Source organism: Notamacropus eugenii, chromosome 1 (assembly GCF_028372415.1).
Source record: "Notamacropus eugenii isolate mMacEug1 chromosome 1, mMacEug1.pri_v2, whole genome shotgun sequence".
Lineage (NCBI taxonomy): Eukaryota > Metazoa > Chordata > Mammalia > Diprotodontia > Macropodidae > Notamacropus > Notamacropus eugenii.
Window position 1 is genome coordinate 202,674,969 of NC_092872.1, and position 16,743 is coordinate 202,691,711.

Consider the following 16,743-nt stretch of genomic DNA (forward strand, 5'->3'; position numbering starts at 1 on the left):
ATTTCTCTGATGGCATGGTCTTCTTCGGCAACGAAGGATGAACACACACATCTCTTTATAAGAGGTCACTTAACTTCTTAGTACCTGAGTTTCCCTCAACTGTAGAAATGAAGGGTTGAACTCATTGACCTCTGAAGTCCTTTCCAGTTCTGTGATTTGATGATTTAGAATGCATTTATTCAAATTTCCCTGTTGTTTTACTCCTGGAAAGCAAAACCATAATGGGCTTGAGGAACCATATTCCTTCTGAATCTAATTACCTTAACTAGAGCAGTTTGTGCTGATGGAAAACTGTAGAAAAGTAATAAAAAGCTTAAAAAAATTGCTAAGGTATTACATACACTGAACAACTTTTGAAATGACTACAAATCAACGACTGAAAATCTATGTATATAGATTTATCTCCAGCCAGATTTTGAATTCCAGCACAATCTCTCCCTGATTCATAAGTGTATTTGAGTCTCAGTTATATGACCTTGGTTAGTATTTGTAATGATAATAATGATCAATTACATTTCAGAGTGATTTAATATATATATTGTACTTTTCCACAATATTTTGGTGTTTGGTCTTAATAATAGGATTAGCTCCATTAGAGAGGAAGTGGTTTTTCTTTGGTCAGAGAGCCAGAAAATATCAGCACCAAGTCTCTTGACTCCCCATCTAATGTTCTGCCTGCTGTATTAGGCAGAACCTCAGGTCCTTCACCTATAAAAGGAGGGTAATAATTCCTTTCAAACTTATTCCACATGCAGATTTTTTTTTTTTGGTCTGTACCTATGGTTTTATTGGTATGGGGACTTCCGAGCCTGGAGACTGTCTCTCCTCATGAAGGTTGGTGAAAGTTTAGTCTTGAAGAGTTATCTGGTATAAGAGAAGGTAGGCAACTTGCATAGGGACACACTGTCAGCATGTGTCAGAAATGGTCTTCTTTGGCAGCGGAGGATGAACATAATGTGTCAGAAAAGAGACTTGAACTCAGGTCATCCTGACCCCAAGACTAGCCCTCTATCCACTATACCATGCTGTCCCTCACAAAATGGATATTTGTTTTAAAGCATATAACATGGACTTTTCTTCTGATATATAAGAAGTATGTTTGAGGATATCAGATGTGCAGTTGTAGCTCAAATTGTGCTTTCTAGTTCACTTTCTGAAGTTTGAATCTGTTTCTCATGTTTTGTTGTGTGTGTGTGTGTGTATGTGTGTGTGTGTGTGTATAATTTCTTATCTTTTTTCTCCCAGCAAGGCAGGTAGTTGCACAGTGCCCTGATTTTAAATCCAGCCTCAGATACTTACTAGATATGTGACTTAACCTCTGTTTGCCTCAGTTTCCTCAACTGTAAAATGGGGGTAAGAATAGCACCTACTTCCTAGGGTTGTAGCGCCATGGCCTGGCACATAGTAGTAGGCATTAATTTAATAAATGTTTATTCTTTTTCCTTCCCTTCTCCCATCAGCTATTAATTAGCATAAGTTAATATCAGAACAACACAGATGAGATTTCTTGCATTAGTTATTGCATAAGAGTGAGGGCACTTTTAATGGATAGGGGGAGTGTCACACAGTGGCAAGATTCCTGTGAATCAGGTGAGCTGGGTTCCTGTCCTGGATCTGCTCCAGTCCATCTCAGTGACCTTGGGCAGGTTCTCTGCTCCTCAGGGATTATACTCTCTCACTAAGGACCCTTCCAGGACTAATATGCTGACATCTAGTCTCCACAATAAGTCTGACTGCATGGGAGGAATGACCCTGACACCCTGTACCTTAGTTGCTTTTTTTTGGGTGGGGTGGAGAATTGTGTTTGCTGTGTTCTTCTGTCCTCAATGATAACGAATCAATGAAACGTTTCCATTGTTGGCAGCATCAGTCATGGAGACACCAGTGGCTACACAGTGGAGGGTGCGACCAACCCCAGTTCATGTGCTGTGTCTTTGGAGGTAATTGGACAGAGACATCTTCTACAGGAAGAGCAGAAGACAATAGCATCTGACTTCTCATCCCACCCAGCTGAAAAAACACAAGAGAGCAGCATCTCTGTCTCCATGCCTTTGGCAGAACATATCCAAGATGTTATCCAAACAAATCATTCCTTGGCCAGCGAAGATGGACTCATCCAGCATGGCAACATAGGGGAGCCCATGCCAGACACTCCAGAGGAAGACCCAGTGGGACTTGCCGCAGTGGCAGATAGCCATGTGGAGACCAGCCTGGTCACTGCTATTGTTACTGTTGATGATGGAAAGAATGCACCAAGGGAAGGGGGCAGGGATTCTTCTGATCATGTTACCTTGTTCCAAGGGGATCCAAGGGCACATTCAAGGATATTGGAGCCTTTAAAACTGATGGTACAGCTGTCTGGGGAGAGCTATCCACATGGCAGCTCCTCCCCCACTGGGAAAGAAGCCGGAGATCATGTTACCACTCAAGGGGCCCAGCAGAATCCAGAGCCCCTGCAAACAAATCATGAGCCCCCAGCTGTAACCCAGAGAGATCAAAAGAACCCAGATGAGGTAGATGGTCTGCTGTTGAAGCAGGAGACCCTGTTGCTGAATGACACTGCCCTAAGCACATCAGATGGAGAGGAAGGCAAAGCGTTTGTGAAACCTCAGAATTTGGCTGATGATTCCAAAGTCCTCAATGCCCGCTGCCAAGATTTTAAGGATGTAGAAATTATCCAAGAAACTAAGGCAAATGCTGCTTCTTTGGAATATAATCAGGAGTCAATAGTAACTAATCTTCCCCTACCAACTTTACCCCAGAATCCTGTCCTGGACCCAAAGGCCAAAGGTCCTTCAGAGGAATCTGTGACCATAACTGATGTTCAAAACCCCCTTCAGAGTGGGACACAAGAAACATTATCTGATAAACTAGACCCTAGGGCTGAAGGAGATGGGCTTAAACCTGTACTTTCCCAAAGAGAAGAAACATATCTGATTTCCAATACGGATTCAGAGAATACCCCAATTCTAGCTGCTGCTGTTGCTGAAATAAGACCCAATTGTTTAGCCACAGAGACTCCCATTGTCTTGGCTACTGAGGCTCTTCCAGACCCCACAAAAGGGTATCCCATGACAGATGTAGAAATGGTACCAAAGAATTTAGATTTAAGTGGCGAGAGTCAACATCCTGAGATGGGACCTAAGGAAGATCCCATCCATTCATCTAGGGATGAAATAGAAGCTCCAACAAATGAAGGAAAAGCAGAGAGAAAACAAGGAGCAATCCCCACTGTGTTTCCCAGTGAATTGAATAAAAGCCTGGGGGGAGAGCTGGAGTTGAATGATGAAGGCCAGGCACTTGATGTTGAAAATCAAAATGGCACTAGAGAAGAAAATCAAAGTAATAGCTCTCAAGAAAAGGATGTTGTTGCACAGGATACCAAATCCACAAAACTTGTGCATTCAGAGGAGGAGATCTCACTCGGTTCCAGTGACAGAGCCAATCAGGAAGTAAGTGAAGTAAATATCACAAATTTGGAGCCCAGCTTGCTTCACCAGCAAGACTCAGCACTGTTGCCCAAGGACACAGGTCTCATGGAGCTGGAGCAGCCTGAGGGTCAGTCAGAAAACTCAGCATTGTGCTCCCTGGCTTACGAGATGACTGATGGAATCTGTACTGTCAGTACACGTGGCCTACTGCCTGTGCACTGTGGGAGTGGTAGTGTTCAACCTGTTCAGCAGGATGGAGATGATGGGCAGGCTACTTCTAGAGAAACTATTCTGGAGGTTACAGGTCTAAAACCTGAGTTCCCAGATACTCTTCAAGGTCCTGAAGGAGGGGAAAGAATGGAATCTGTTCCTGTTGCAGAGCCCGGGAAATCTGAAATGTGTGTGTCTCCAGGAGACAATGTTAATCCTGAAATCCAGGAGGCTGAAAGTAAAGGACAAGGGAATCAATCAACTAAGATGTCTTGTAGCAAGGATGCCAAGGACCTACTGGTACCTTCGGTTGGACCTTTAAGTACTCCTGCAAATGAGGGAATTGGACAGGAATTCAACCCAGATGTGAAAAAACATTCTGATAATGAGCCTCAGGAGCCAGTGCAGAGTCAGCAGGGAAATGCATCATCTGCAGGTAACAGCAGGACAGGCATCACTCAGTTAGGAAATCCTGAACCATCTGCAGGGACTTGTTTTCAACAATCTTACTCATGTTCAGAAGCTTCTGTCTCAACCAAATTCATTGATAACACCTCTCCTTTTGAAAGTAGGAAAGAGATTCCTCCAGATGGTCTTGAAGGGGTGAAGACCAGGACTGAAGAGCCCTCAAAAACCTTACCACCCCGAGAACTGGGGGAAAACTTAAACCATCCTCCTCCCTGTGGTGGACAAGAGCCAAATCCAATATTAGAATTCCAAAATACGCAGTATGAAGAAAGTCTGGATGATATCCAAAGTTCAGGTACACATGATTCTAAGGAAAAAAATTTCGACAGTCCTTCAACAGAGGAATTGGACTCATCAGCATTAACAAGAGAAAAGTTGCCCCTAGTGATGGATCAAGAGAAACAGTGCAGTGGTGACCAGTCCTTCAGTATTTCTTCTCCTGTTGTGGTCAGTTTAAAGGACTCTTCTCTTTCAGATAATTTAAATGTTAAAACAGAAGAAAGTTGCTGCACTAGGCAGATGTCTGACAAGCCCCAGCAGGATAAGGAGGATGCTTTGATCTCAGACACTCAGCATGAAGAAACATGCCAAGAAAATGAGTTGTCTAAGGCAGCTGACATGCACGCACAGTTCAGTGGCTTAGGTAATACAGAAGAAGCAAGTGACAATGAGGTAGGGGCTGTGCCTTGTTATCTAGGCATACAACCATCTATTAATGCTGCTACTGACATTCAGCTTGTTCCACAAACTGGCACACTCAACAGTACACCTCCTGATGCCCCAGAGAAGGTGCTTGATGAAATTTCAAATAGCAGTCAGCTTCGATTGGACACACAGGAGAAAACTGAGCTTCCAGCCCCCTCAGACCAGGAGCATCTGTCTCTCAGTAGCAAAATCAGCCCCCAGGATCATGTTAAACAGAATTTTGAAAGTGTATCTGCCGAAAGAGGAAAGAATGTTGACCAAGTAATTCTGGCTACATGTTTGGCATCACATGAACTTGGAGAAACTGTTCCAAACAAGAATTGCCTTCAGACTGAATGCTGTCCTAAGGTGGATGCTGAACCAGTTTCCAGTAGTGGTGAGAATGAAGCCACCTTTGTCTCAGGTAGTCCCTGCCAAACTGGGCAGAAGTCTGGCAACTACAAGAATGACTCATGGCTCACAAGTGAAATGGGTGGAATTGTCAGTAATGTCTTGAGCGCCTCAGCATGTCAGACTGTCTCAGACAGGGAGCAGCCAGAGCTGCCGACTGCTGGGATATCCAGGCAGATACTAGAGGTAGTTCCTGAGAATCTTAACCTCAGTATAAACAGCGCTGTTGGAAGAAAATCAGAAGATAGCAAGACAAAGACTGATTCCACCAAAGAGCCGAGTGTTTCTAATGAAAGTTCCTATATTGAAGGAGAGTCTATGTTCACCTGTAAGGACTCTGGAAATTTGCTTACAGATTACCTCTCACCCACATTGAAGTCTGCCCAGGAAAGGGAGGAAACATCTTCAATTAAATACAAAGAAATCCAAAACGAGGGAAACTTCAAATCTCTAAGGAGTTCCAGAGAAAGTATTCAGAAAATGGCAGATGTTCCTAGAGAGGATGCAGAGAAAAGTAAGAAGGCAGGAGATACCTCCAAAGTGCACAGAGACACTTCTGACTGTGAGAGCTCTGGTTTCGGACAACCTGGCATGATGACTGGATTTCCCGATTTCAAGGCACATATCAGCAAAATATTTGAGGAATCTGTTCTTGGTTCTTCGAAAACTGAGCGTCCACAGCTTACATTGCAAGAAAATGATAGGTTTGCATGGAATCCCATGGGAAAGGACTCTTTGGTGCAGCTAAGCACAGAGAAGCATTCACATCATGGTCAAGGAGGAGACTACATCATGATTTCCACCACTCGTGTTGGACAGGGGGTAGACACAAAAGGTGAGGAGCAGGATTTGACTCTGGAGACTTTCTCCTGTCAAACAAACCCAAACAAGTTGACTCATCAAGAAGGTATAGTCACAGAAAAATCACCAGACTTAACTGCTCCCATCATGAAACAGAACCTGCTAGATACCAACCTGGAAAAGAATGGAATTGCATCTGATGTCTCACAAAAAGAAAATAAAACAGAAAACTCTGAAACACCTGCTGAGAAATATATAGGGATTTTATTTGAGCATCAAAACCTTCAGGGAGGAAAAAAGCAAGGGTTGGCTTCAAGTCTCCCTTTAGACATCGCTGTGCAGAAGACACCATTGGGAAATGCCACCCTCTCTAAGGGAGAGGAGTATTATGTCATCTCCCAGGTCCATCCACAGATGTCTTTATCTCAAGAGGGTCTAACTCCTCCAGGAAGCCAGCAACAAGAAATACCTCCTAGCAAAAATGTGCCCAAAGAAGATGAACTCTACGCTTCGATTGGCACTGAGCAAAAGGACAACAACTCAAGACTTGGGCATATCGAGGAAATTTCCTCTCCACCTGGGGACATTCCAATCTCTCCAGCTGCAAGCAAGGAGAAGCTCAGTGTTCTCATGCCAAGGAATGAAAAGAGTCTCCAAGGTGGTGACAGCGCTCATGATGACTCAAGAACTTTGGAGAGCCCAAGAACAGACAATGTTCTACATTTACCCAATCCCAGTGGGCTACTGACACAGTCCATGGTTGACTACTTCAAACAGGAGTTAGGTTTGCAGGGTCTCCAGTTAGGTGTCTTACAAGAACCTGACTCGATGATAGAAAAGGCTCCAAAAGCAAAAAGTGAAAATTCTTCTACTAAAGTAGAGTCAGAAGCTCAGACCTCTGAGGATCAGCCCTTACAAGGCAGCCCTGAAACTGGTACTTTGAGAATGTCATTTAGCCCAGGTTGTGACTCAGCTCTGCAAATGAAGCACCCCAGTCAAGGCCCAGAGGCTCAGTGTGGCTCCTTGAAGGCAGTTCTGGGGATGGAGGAGAAGGATACTTCTCAGTGTTTAGAGAACCAGGCTCAGAAACAACAGACTGACCAGCATTCTGAGCATGAATTCACAGCACCTGATGATGATGACAAGCTACCTGTCTGCTCACCTCCTGGGCCAGATAAAGGACAAGTCCAGAAACCCCAAGATGTTGTTTCAGAAGATGGACTCACAGAAAGGTACTTAAGGCCAATTAATTCTTGTGGGGATCATCGTACCTCTTACAAGATTCTAGAGAGACTAACCTGACTAGAAAAATCATATATATGGGTGGGCTTTCAGGGAATTCTATCCCCTTTATCCCACTGCTCAAATTCTCATCTGCTAACCTTTCTGAATTGCAGCAATTTAGACTTAAAGTCTAAACAACTGAGGAGAGAAATATTTGGAGAATCATGACAATTACTCATTTATCATGTATTTTCTTCACTTCTTTCAGTTTAATTTAAAACTGTTTTAAAGTATGAACTGTTTACTTTATGCCCTGTGGATAGTAGTGTCATAGGTTAGCAGTCATTCATAGAGTATGGTTTTGGTTCCAATGGGAGTTCAGATACATGTGTTTTCTAATTTGGATTTGTTTAGGAGGACCATAGTTTGGGGGGCTTGGGGTAAGGGGAGGTTGATATGCTTCAAAAGTCCCTCAGAGTTGTTGGATGAATGAATTTAATTTTTTCTTGTGCATTTTAGTTCAACTATAGCACGAAGCTCTCATTGAAAAACGTGTTCATTCAAAAAAAAACAAAACAAAACAGCTAACAGATTGTACTTATTGCTTTCTTCCATCATCTCAGAAAGAGCCCTGAGCCTGATCATTCTCTTCTCCTTCTGGTACCTGAGAAGGATGCTCTAGATGCTACCGCCACTTCAGCCAAGTCCAACAAGGATGACAGAGTAGAAAGGTACAGTGACAGACCTCAGTTATTCGGAGAATCATCATGCTAAATGTATCATCGTATAAATGATATGTATAAATGAATCGTCATATAAATGTAAACGTTATAGATGTCCTAGAAAAGAATTCAGATCTTTTGACTTTGGATTTTTTATGAAAGAAGAAAATAGCCCCTCTGTGGCTTTAGCACTTACAATAGTAACACAGTAATAGAACAAAAAGCCTCCTTTGTTCATTTCCTGGGATGTTAAAAAGGAGGTTTATTTCACTTTTTGAGCCCATTTTAACTTTGAGGTAAATTTGCTGAACATTGGTCCAGTTTCTCATTCCATACCTATAAGTCCACTTGCTTGTACAACTCAACCTCCCAAGACCCTCCCCAGGCCTCAGGTTTCTCATTCTTAAAATGAGGAGGTTGGTCTTGATAGAATAATTCATAGTCTTCCTTGGAAATCTAAGTCATATGGATCTGTATAGATCTTGGAGCAAGAAAAAAGACTTGGACCTGGGGCAAGTCAGTTATGCCTCAGCTCCTTTATTTTTAAAATAGAGGGGTTGAACTTGATGGCCTCTAAGGTTCCTTTTAGCTGCCAATCTATGGAATCCCAGAAGTCTAGGAATCCCAGACCTTACCATCCCCCACCTGACCGACCCCCACTGTGTTTCTCTTGCTGATTGCATGAAGACTCCACCCACCCCCACCCCACAGTAGACCTTTTCTAAGTGAATCGTCGTCACCTAGTATTGTTGAAGAGATGCTGCTTTAAAGTAATTTCCTCTGGGATTTTCTGGGCTAGGAATAGAACAGTGCAAAGTTAAGATACATTTGTGAATAGACTGTGAAATTCTTTTAAGGCTTTAACTCTTTTTGTGGTGCTCTGTGTGAATCTATGTGTGGCAGATATCAGACTTTCAATTAGTACCTGTGGCCGTTGAGATGCGTTGTACCAAACAGCTGCTGGCATTTTATAAATGATTTGATTAATATTTTGCACATGCTTTAAGAATGTACGATCACCTGTTTTTCGAGTCTGAACACTTCTGGCTTCAGAGCCAGCTGCCTTGAGTGGCCTACAATAGCAGCTCTATTAACTTGGTGCCTGGGTGTGTAGGTGCCCAGTGAGATGAATGCATGTTCTCCATAAACATATGTAAACTTAATCTCCAATTGGCACTTGTTTCTGCTACTGATTTGTCATACAATTCCCCAGGGGCTTTGCTGGTATGCATTTATCACATTCCCATTTAGGGCGGAGGAAAGTTTTTGCTCAGCAGGACAAGAATAGGATTGTTGTTTTTCTTTTTCATACATAGAGGTAATAATAATAATAACAATATATTATTATTATGCTCATCTTCCTGAGTTCAAATTCAACCTCAGGCATTTACCAGCTGTATGACCCTGGACAAGCCAACTAACACCATTTTCCTCAGTTTCCTCATCTGTAAAATGAGCTAGAGAAGGAAATGGCAAACCATTTTAAGTATCTCTATCAAAAAAACCCTAAATGGGATTATGGAGAGGTGGACACAACTAAAAATGACAGCAACAAGTTATATACCTGCCTATGTGTGTGTGTATGTATATATATATGCATATATATTTCATTAGTTTGTGAGTTTCACTGTTCAGGGAAGCATGGGGTCCTGCAGATAGTCTGTATGTAAATACGAGGAAGCATCATGTTGTAAAGAAAAGAGCTTAGGATGTGGCATTAGAAGACTAGAATTCATCTGGTTCCCTCACTGTCTGGCTGGTATAGCAATGGGCAAGTCATTTGGCCTCCCTAACCCTAGTCTTTATGATGCAGAAAATGATACATTCACCACATACCTTATGGGGTTTTTGTGAAAAATCATTTTGTCTTCTATAAAGTACCATTCCAATTGGGAGCTACTATGCATGCACAAAAGATGCTGGGTGAGTCATGATGATGGACAACAGATGGACTGCCTGACTAACCGATTGGGTCCCATGTGAATACAAATAGCTGAGAGCTTGAAAAATTGATGGGATGAGCTAATAATCTGTTCCTTTGCAACATGATGGAAACATGAATCTTTGGTTCTCATTTGCTGTGAATTTATATCATTGAATTGGTTTGAATATAAAATTAGTGTTGTAATTACTGATTTTTCAATTTGAACTTAGGTTATTGGATAATTTGGGTCAAAGTTCTTCCAGTTTACAGATGGGAAAACTGAGGAAAGAGTGAAAGTAAGAAATCTTTTGAAAGAAGATTAGGCAAGATTTGGTGAATGATTGAATGTGGAGGGACAGAGAGAGAGACAGACAGACAGACAGACAGACAGACACAGAGAGGGAGAGACAGACACACACAGACAAAGGAGGCCAAGATAGCTCTGAGGTTTTGAAATGGGAGAATAATGGTATTATTGATAAAAAGAGGAAGACTTAAATAGAATAGTAGACTTTAAGAACAGATGGTGAGTTTGGGTTTAATTATGTTGGATGAAATACCATATATTGCTGTATATGGCTATTTCTTGTCTTTATTTAAAAATCCTTTACAATCTGAGGATAATGAGTGTTTAATGAAGCAACAATGATGGGTGCTGGTCCCAGATAATATGGAATACTGTAACTTAACTATGGATTAAAATTTTATCTCTGATGTTTACTGTTTGCGTGACTATGGGCAAGTCACTTAAGGAAAGGGAAGGGAATAAGCATTTGTACTGGGCCTTCTGCGTGCCAGGCGCTATGAGAGGCACGTTTTACAAATATTCTCTCATTTGATCCTCATAACAACCCTGGGAGCTAAGTGCTATTATTATTTCCATTTCAGAGTTGAGGAAACTGAGGCAAACAGGTTAAGTGACTTGCTCAAAGTCACACAGCTAGTAAGTGGTCTGGGGTTGAATTTAACTCAGGTCTTTCTGATCTGGGCACTCTATTACTCTACTCTGTGCCTCAGTTTTCTCATCTGTAAAATAAGCACGTAGACTAATTGGTCTGTGGGTTACCTTCTGACTCTAGCTCTCTGCTTCTATGACCCATGAATCTTGCATATGTCCTGATAATGGAAAAAAGGTGAGACTTGGGGCTTGAATAATTCAGATGGATGATTGATAATTTATTCCTTTACAATGACCTGTGAAATCTGGCATGAAAGGAAATAGCTCAGTTAGGTTAGAGAGTAAATTTTGACTTTTCTTTCTCGCCAAATGTGGTTGGCTTTCACTTGGTCCTCCCAGTGAGAATTATTATGGAAGTTAGCGAAGAGACTTGATGATTACTCTGTACATGAAAGTAGATGTTATGGAACTGGAGAAACTGGAGAAGGAAAGATCTAATCTTGTGGCATTGTACTTTCTGAGTGCATGCAATATTGCTCCCTGTGTTGTCACAGCGGATAGAGCACCAGGCCTGGAGACAGGAAGACCTAAGCAAGTCACTTAACTTCTGTTTACCTCAGTTTCCTCATATATACAATGGGGATAATAATAGTGCCTACCTAACCAGGCTTGTAGCAGATCTAATGACATAATAATTATAAAGCACTTAGTGGCGTGCCTGGCACATCGTAAATACTATATAAGGATTAGTTATCATTATTATTCCTTAGGCTGATTCATGTGTCAGCGATCTGACTATTGGCATTGCCACATCTTTTCATGTATTTTTCTGAGCATTATCAGATCTTTTCTTTTTCCTTCTCTTTCCTTTTTCTCTTTTTGAGACCGAATTTACCTCTCTTGCCCAGGTTGGAAGTATAGCAGCCGCTAATGCGCAGAAGCTTTGACCTGCTTTGGTTCAAACCTGACTCCCTCCTCATAGCCCCTTCCTTGGAGGTCACTATTCTGCTGCCAGATTTAATGCAGACACCCAATTAACTTTAACCCTACTGAAGCTCAGAACTCCCAAACTCAAGCAATTCACCAGAACTATTCATCTGGTAGCAGGCATATACCACCATACCTGGCTATCAGATTTTTCTGCAAAAGCATTTCATCTCCCTGACTTTCTTTTACTTAAATTTATCCTGGATAATGCTCAGTATGGACTCAGGCTTATCAATCCCTATGTTTTATATCTTTGCATTCTGTGAAATCTATGTTTATATTTTTAGTTTAGAATCTTTTAGACTCAGGATTTAACTAGTTCTCCAAACAAACAGTTTGGATTACTGAGTTTAGATCTAAGAGAGAGTCCATTGTATTCTCAGAATCTTATGATGAGAGAATCAGAGGTCTCTAGAAAGATATACTGAGAGACCTCTTTTAATTCTTTACCCCAAACCCTCACAGAACCAAAGTGGGAAGTGATCAACAAAGGTACTGAGCATATCTATAAGAGAAAGTGAATAATGTCATTTGGGGAAGGGACAGGACAGGAGGGATGAGGCAGAACTTCAGTGTGACACCAACTTCTAGTGTGGTGGACTTGAGAAAGTATTTAGCTAGAGTGGGAAATGTAAATGTCAAATCCAAGGGAGCTGTCAAGAGCAGAAACCAAATGCTATTTGCCAGACAAGGCAGGATGTTGAGAGGAGCCCAAACTGTATGGAGGCATGTCATAGGAACACCTCCATAGAAAGGCCAGGACTCAGATACTAGGGAGAAGTCACAAATAAAGGGACCATGTTTGGAGTTATAGGAGAAATGATGGACTGTATGCCCACCTGTCAAGAGGTAGAGAGGGCTGATTACAACAACCTTTGCATCTTAAAGGAACTAGTATGTTGGGACCCAGACACAAGACACCAAAGACTTTGATTATTACCTTCCACTGCTGTGTGAAAGAGAAGCCCAACTAGCCGTCACAAATAAAATGAATGAGAGATCATCATTAGGGCAATTTGGCCAATGGAGGAATCATAGGCAAATATCTCCTTGCTTGGAAATCTAGCTTGTAAGAATTGGTGCAATGCGTTCTGGAACAACGCGATGCTGCCATGAAGAAATTGACGTAATATTCTCATGAGAATTTGTCTACCATCTTGCAGCTTTATGTGGATAGTTGAACCATGTTTTGAGTTCCTCTAGGCAGGGAGAGAGGCACCAGTGTTCCTGTGTTACTCAGGTATTTGTACTAATGACGGTAGGTGGGGCACAATCAAGAGACAAACAAGATTCACACATTATTACTCAGATACTTCCATGGACCTATGATGTCACTGATCTGGGTGTTCTCCCCTATGATGTTCACAGATTATAAACTCTCCCTCCCTTCCCATCCTGGGCAACTCTTCTTCCTGTTTTCCCAGAACACCTCATTAGACACGTGATAATAAACTGTTGCTGTTTAAAAAGAGCTTTAGTTCATTCTACTAGTTGATCCTCACAGCAGCCTCCTGACATTGTAGTGAAAGTAGCATCACTGTTTGAAAAATGAGGAAATTGAGACTCAGGTCTTGTGAGCGCCCATGGTCATCTATCTATTAAGGGGCAGAGCTGGGTCTGCCAAGTCCCCTCTTCATTTAATGCATTGCTGAAATTGAGTGGCATAGTTATGGCTATCAGGCAGAGAAGGTAGGAGTCTCTAGTTTTAAACTGAATTCTGCCCATGGTTCTCTCTTCTTTATATAATGTCTGTTCTTTGTTCCCTCCCTCCCTCCTTTCTTCCTTCTTATTCTTCCTTCCTTCTTTCCTTCCTTCTTACCCTCCTTACTTCCTCACTCCCTTCTCCTTCCCATCTTCTCCTTTCTCCCTTCCCTCCTTCCTTCTCTTCCCTTCTTCCTTCCCTTTTCTCCTTTCCTCTTTTCTCTCTTCCCTTCTCTTCCCACCTTTCCTCCTCTCTCCCTCTCCCTCCTCCTTCCTTTTTTGGACAGGCTGATGATTTGATCAACAATCCCTCATGGATAGGATGTTTTTTTCCATGATCTCTATCTGTGTTCTTAAATGACAAAGTAAACCCATCTGAGACTGGAAGAATTTGCAAGTGTATCAAGACGAATAGGCACATGTAGAAGTTCTGTATTTGTACACCACATGAAGTGTGGCAATATTCATGTGTAATTTCTTATATTATTATACCCCACTTGAAATTCATTTGGCATAATCCCACCTGGCCCTATGCTGTCACTCATCTCATTCCCTACAATGACTATTTCAAACTTTTCCTTCTCTCCTCCTGAACTTAATTTCACTTCCACACCTAACACTTAGCAATGATTAGCCATGAATTCAGAGGACCCCTGATGAAACATGTTACTTACCTCCCTATAGAAAGGTGATTGACTCAAGGTACAGAGAGAGAAGACATTTTTGGACATATCCAGTGTTGTGGATTTTTTTGATCTGATTATGTTTGTTATAGGGTGTGTTTTTTTGATGGGGGAGAAGGAAATCTGAGGAAAGAAGGAGAATAGCAACAGTAATGCAAAAAACAAAGAAGAAAAAAAATAGAGCCATTGAAAAATTTTTATATGTACAGAAGAGAATCAGGAAGTTCTGAAAGAAGCACAGATAAGGAGGATAGATCTGAAAGTAGCATGTTGAATTTACCATAGAATTTTTTTAAAATAAACTATGTGAAGTAAAAATTCACAATTTTATTTATAATCCTCTTTTTATGTTCTACTTTGTAAATGGAAATGCTAATTTTTAGGTGTTAAGTTCAGAATAAAACAAGGAAGTTACTAGAGACAAAAACAAAACCAAGACAAAATTAGGAGCATGCCATAGTCCCTTACAATTATATATCTACAGTTTTGTGATCTTCCCTCCTAAATATGTTCTTCCTCTTAACTTCCTAATTTCTGTCTATGGTGCTGGTCAGCTTGTCATATTCAAATTGTTGGGAGTGGTTTTAACTTTCTTCTTACTCTCTCCTATTCATTATTTACCAGGCCCTGTTGATTGCATTTCTACAAAATGCTTGGTATTTACTCCCTTGCCTTTCATTTCCATGCTTTAATCCTATTACAAGTATTCATCACCACCTGCCTAGACTATTATAGTAGCCTAGTAATAAGTATTCTTGCCTCTATATTTTGCCTCCTCTGATCTATTCTTGGGCAACAGATAGTTCAGTGGTTAGAGCATGGGGGCTTGGAGTCAGGAGAACCTGAGCTCAAATTCAGCCTCAGACACTTACTAGCTGTGTGACCTTGGACAAGCCTTTTAAACTGTTTGCCTTAATCCACTGGAGGAGGAATGGCAAACCACTCCGGTAAATTTTCCAAGAAAACTCTGTAGACAATATGGTCCCCAGGGTCATGAAAAGATGGACTTCTGTTGATGACCTTTGTTGTTATGTCACATAGATTTCTAAATTATCCCTCCCCTGCCCCAATCTATGTAGTAGTCCTTTTTTAAAAATATATATATATGTATTATTCCCCCCCCATTACATGTTAAAACAATTTTTTAATTTGGTTTTCTTTTTTCAAGTTTTGAGCTCCAAATTCTATCCCTCCTTCCTTCCTTTGCTCCCCTCCTCACCTCCCTGAAATGAAAAGCAATCAGATATCGATTATATATGTACAGTCATGTAAAACATTTCCACGTCAGTCATTTTGTATAAGAAGGTCTGAGTAAAAGAAAAAAATGAAAGACAGTGAAAAATAGCATGCTTCAGTCTGTATTCAAACAATATCAATTATTTCTCTGGAGGAGGATAGAATGGTTCATCATTAGACCTTTGGGAGAGTTTTGGATCATTATACTGCTTAGAATAGCTAAGTCATTCACAGTTCTTCATCCCACAATGTCCTCCTGGTTCTGCTCACTTCACTTTGCATCAGTTCATGTAAGTCTTTCCAGGTTTTTCTGAAATCATCCCGGTTGTCATTTCTCATAGCACAACAATATTCCATTATAATCATATACCATAGCTTGTTTAGCCATTCTCCAATTGATGGGCATCCCTTCAGTTTCCAATTCTCAGCCACCACAAAAAGAGCTACTATAAATATTTTTGTACAAATAGGTCCTTTTCTGTCTCTTTTTCCCCCTGTGTCTTTGGAATATAGACCTAAAGGTGGTATTGCTGGATCAAAGGATATGTACAGTTTTATAGCTCTTTGGACATTGTTCCAAATTGCTCTCTAGAATATAGTCATTCCTTGGAACAATGATTAAAAAAGAAAAAGAAAAAAACAATTCATCATTATCTATGTCTACTCCAATATCTCATACCCATAGTATGTATTACACTTTGTAATGCAGCCTTTTAAAGTCCAACCCAACTACATCTTCCATGAAGACTTTGGATACTTCCTAACCCTTAGTTAGTAATGCCGTTCTGCTTTGAATTTCACTTTCTGAAATCTTCTGTCTTCACACTTATCTTGCACTTCTCTAATGCACATATGAGATGTGATTTACTATATTATCATTATTTCTTTTCTCTGCTTTCCCACCTCTACACTGTGAGCTCCATGAGGATATGGATCATCTTTTTACTGAACACTTTTATGATCTCCTAATATGTAGAATAACCTTTACTTACAGCTTGTATTTTTAACAGATACATAATGCTGGTTGAGTGAATGAATGCTTCTATATACCTTCATGTAGGATGGAGTGGAGCCATAGTTTCCCATGATACTACATAAAACCCTAGGATTTTAGAGGAATGAGGGAGTTTGACACAATGGTTCCTCCATTTCAATTTTTCTTATTTGTTCTTAAACACTCTATTTACTCTTCTCCCATCCTTTTCTTCTACCCTCTCCTTCTTATGTCCATTTCTCCCTCTATTCTCAATGTTTTCTATAGGTAATTGATTAGAACATAAGTTTTCCTGATGCCTTTCTCTTTTCCTTTTCTTTTCTTTTTTACATCACAGTCGTTTCTTTACTCCTCCAGGTTGAACACTTC

The 16,743-nt window shown here is 40.9% G+C and overlaps 1 protein-coding gene across 8 annotated transcripts in view; it reads left to right on the top strand.

The window, feature by feature from the left end:
* TACC2 (transforming acidic coiled-coil containing protein 2) overlaps positions 1-16,743 on the top strand; it is a 298,693-nt gene that overhangs the window by 75,063 nt on the left and 206,887 nt on the right. For all 8 annotated transcript variants that reach the window (XM_072624400.1, XM_072624428.1, XM_072624443.1 and 5 more), the window contains 2 exons: positions 1,865-7,237; positions 7,853-7,960. In XM_072624400.1, coding sequence (XP_072480501.1) covers positions 1,865-7,237; positions 7,853-7,960 — 5,481 coding nt within the window. The remainder of the gene's footprint in view (positions 1-1,864; positions 7,238-7,852; positions 7,961-16,743) is intronic.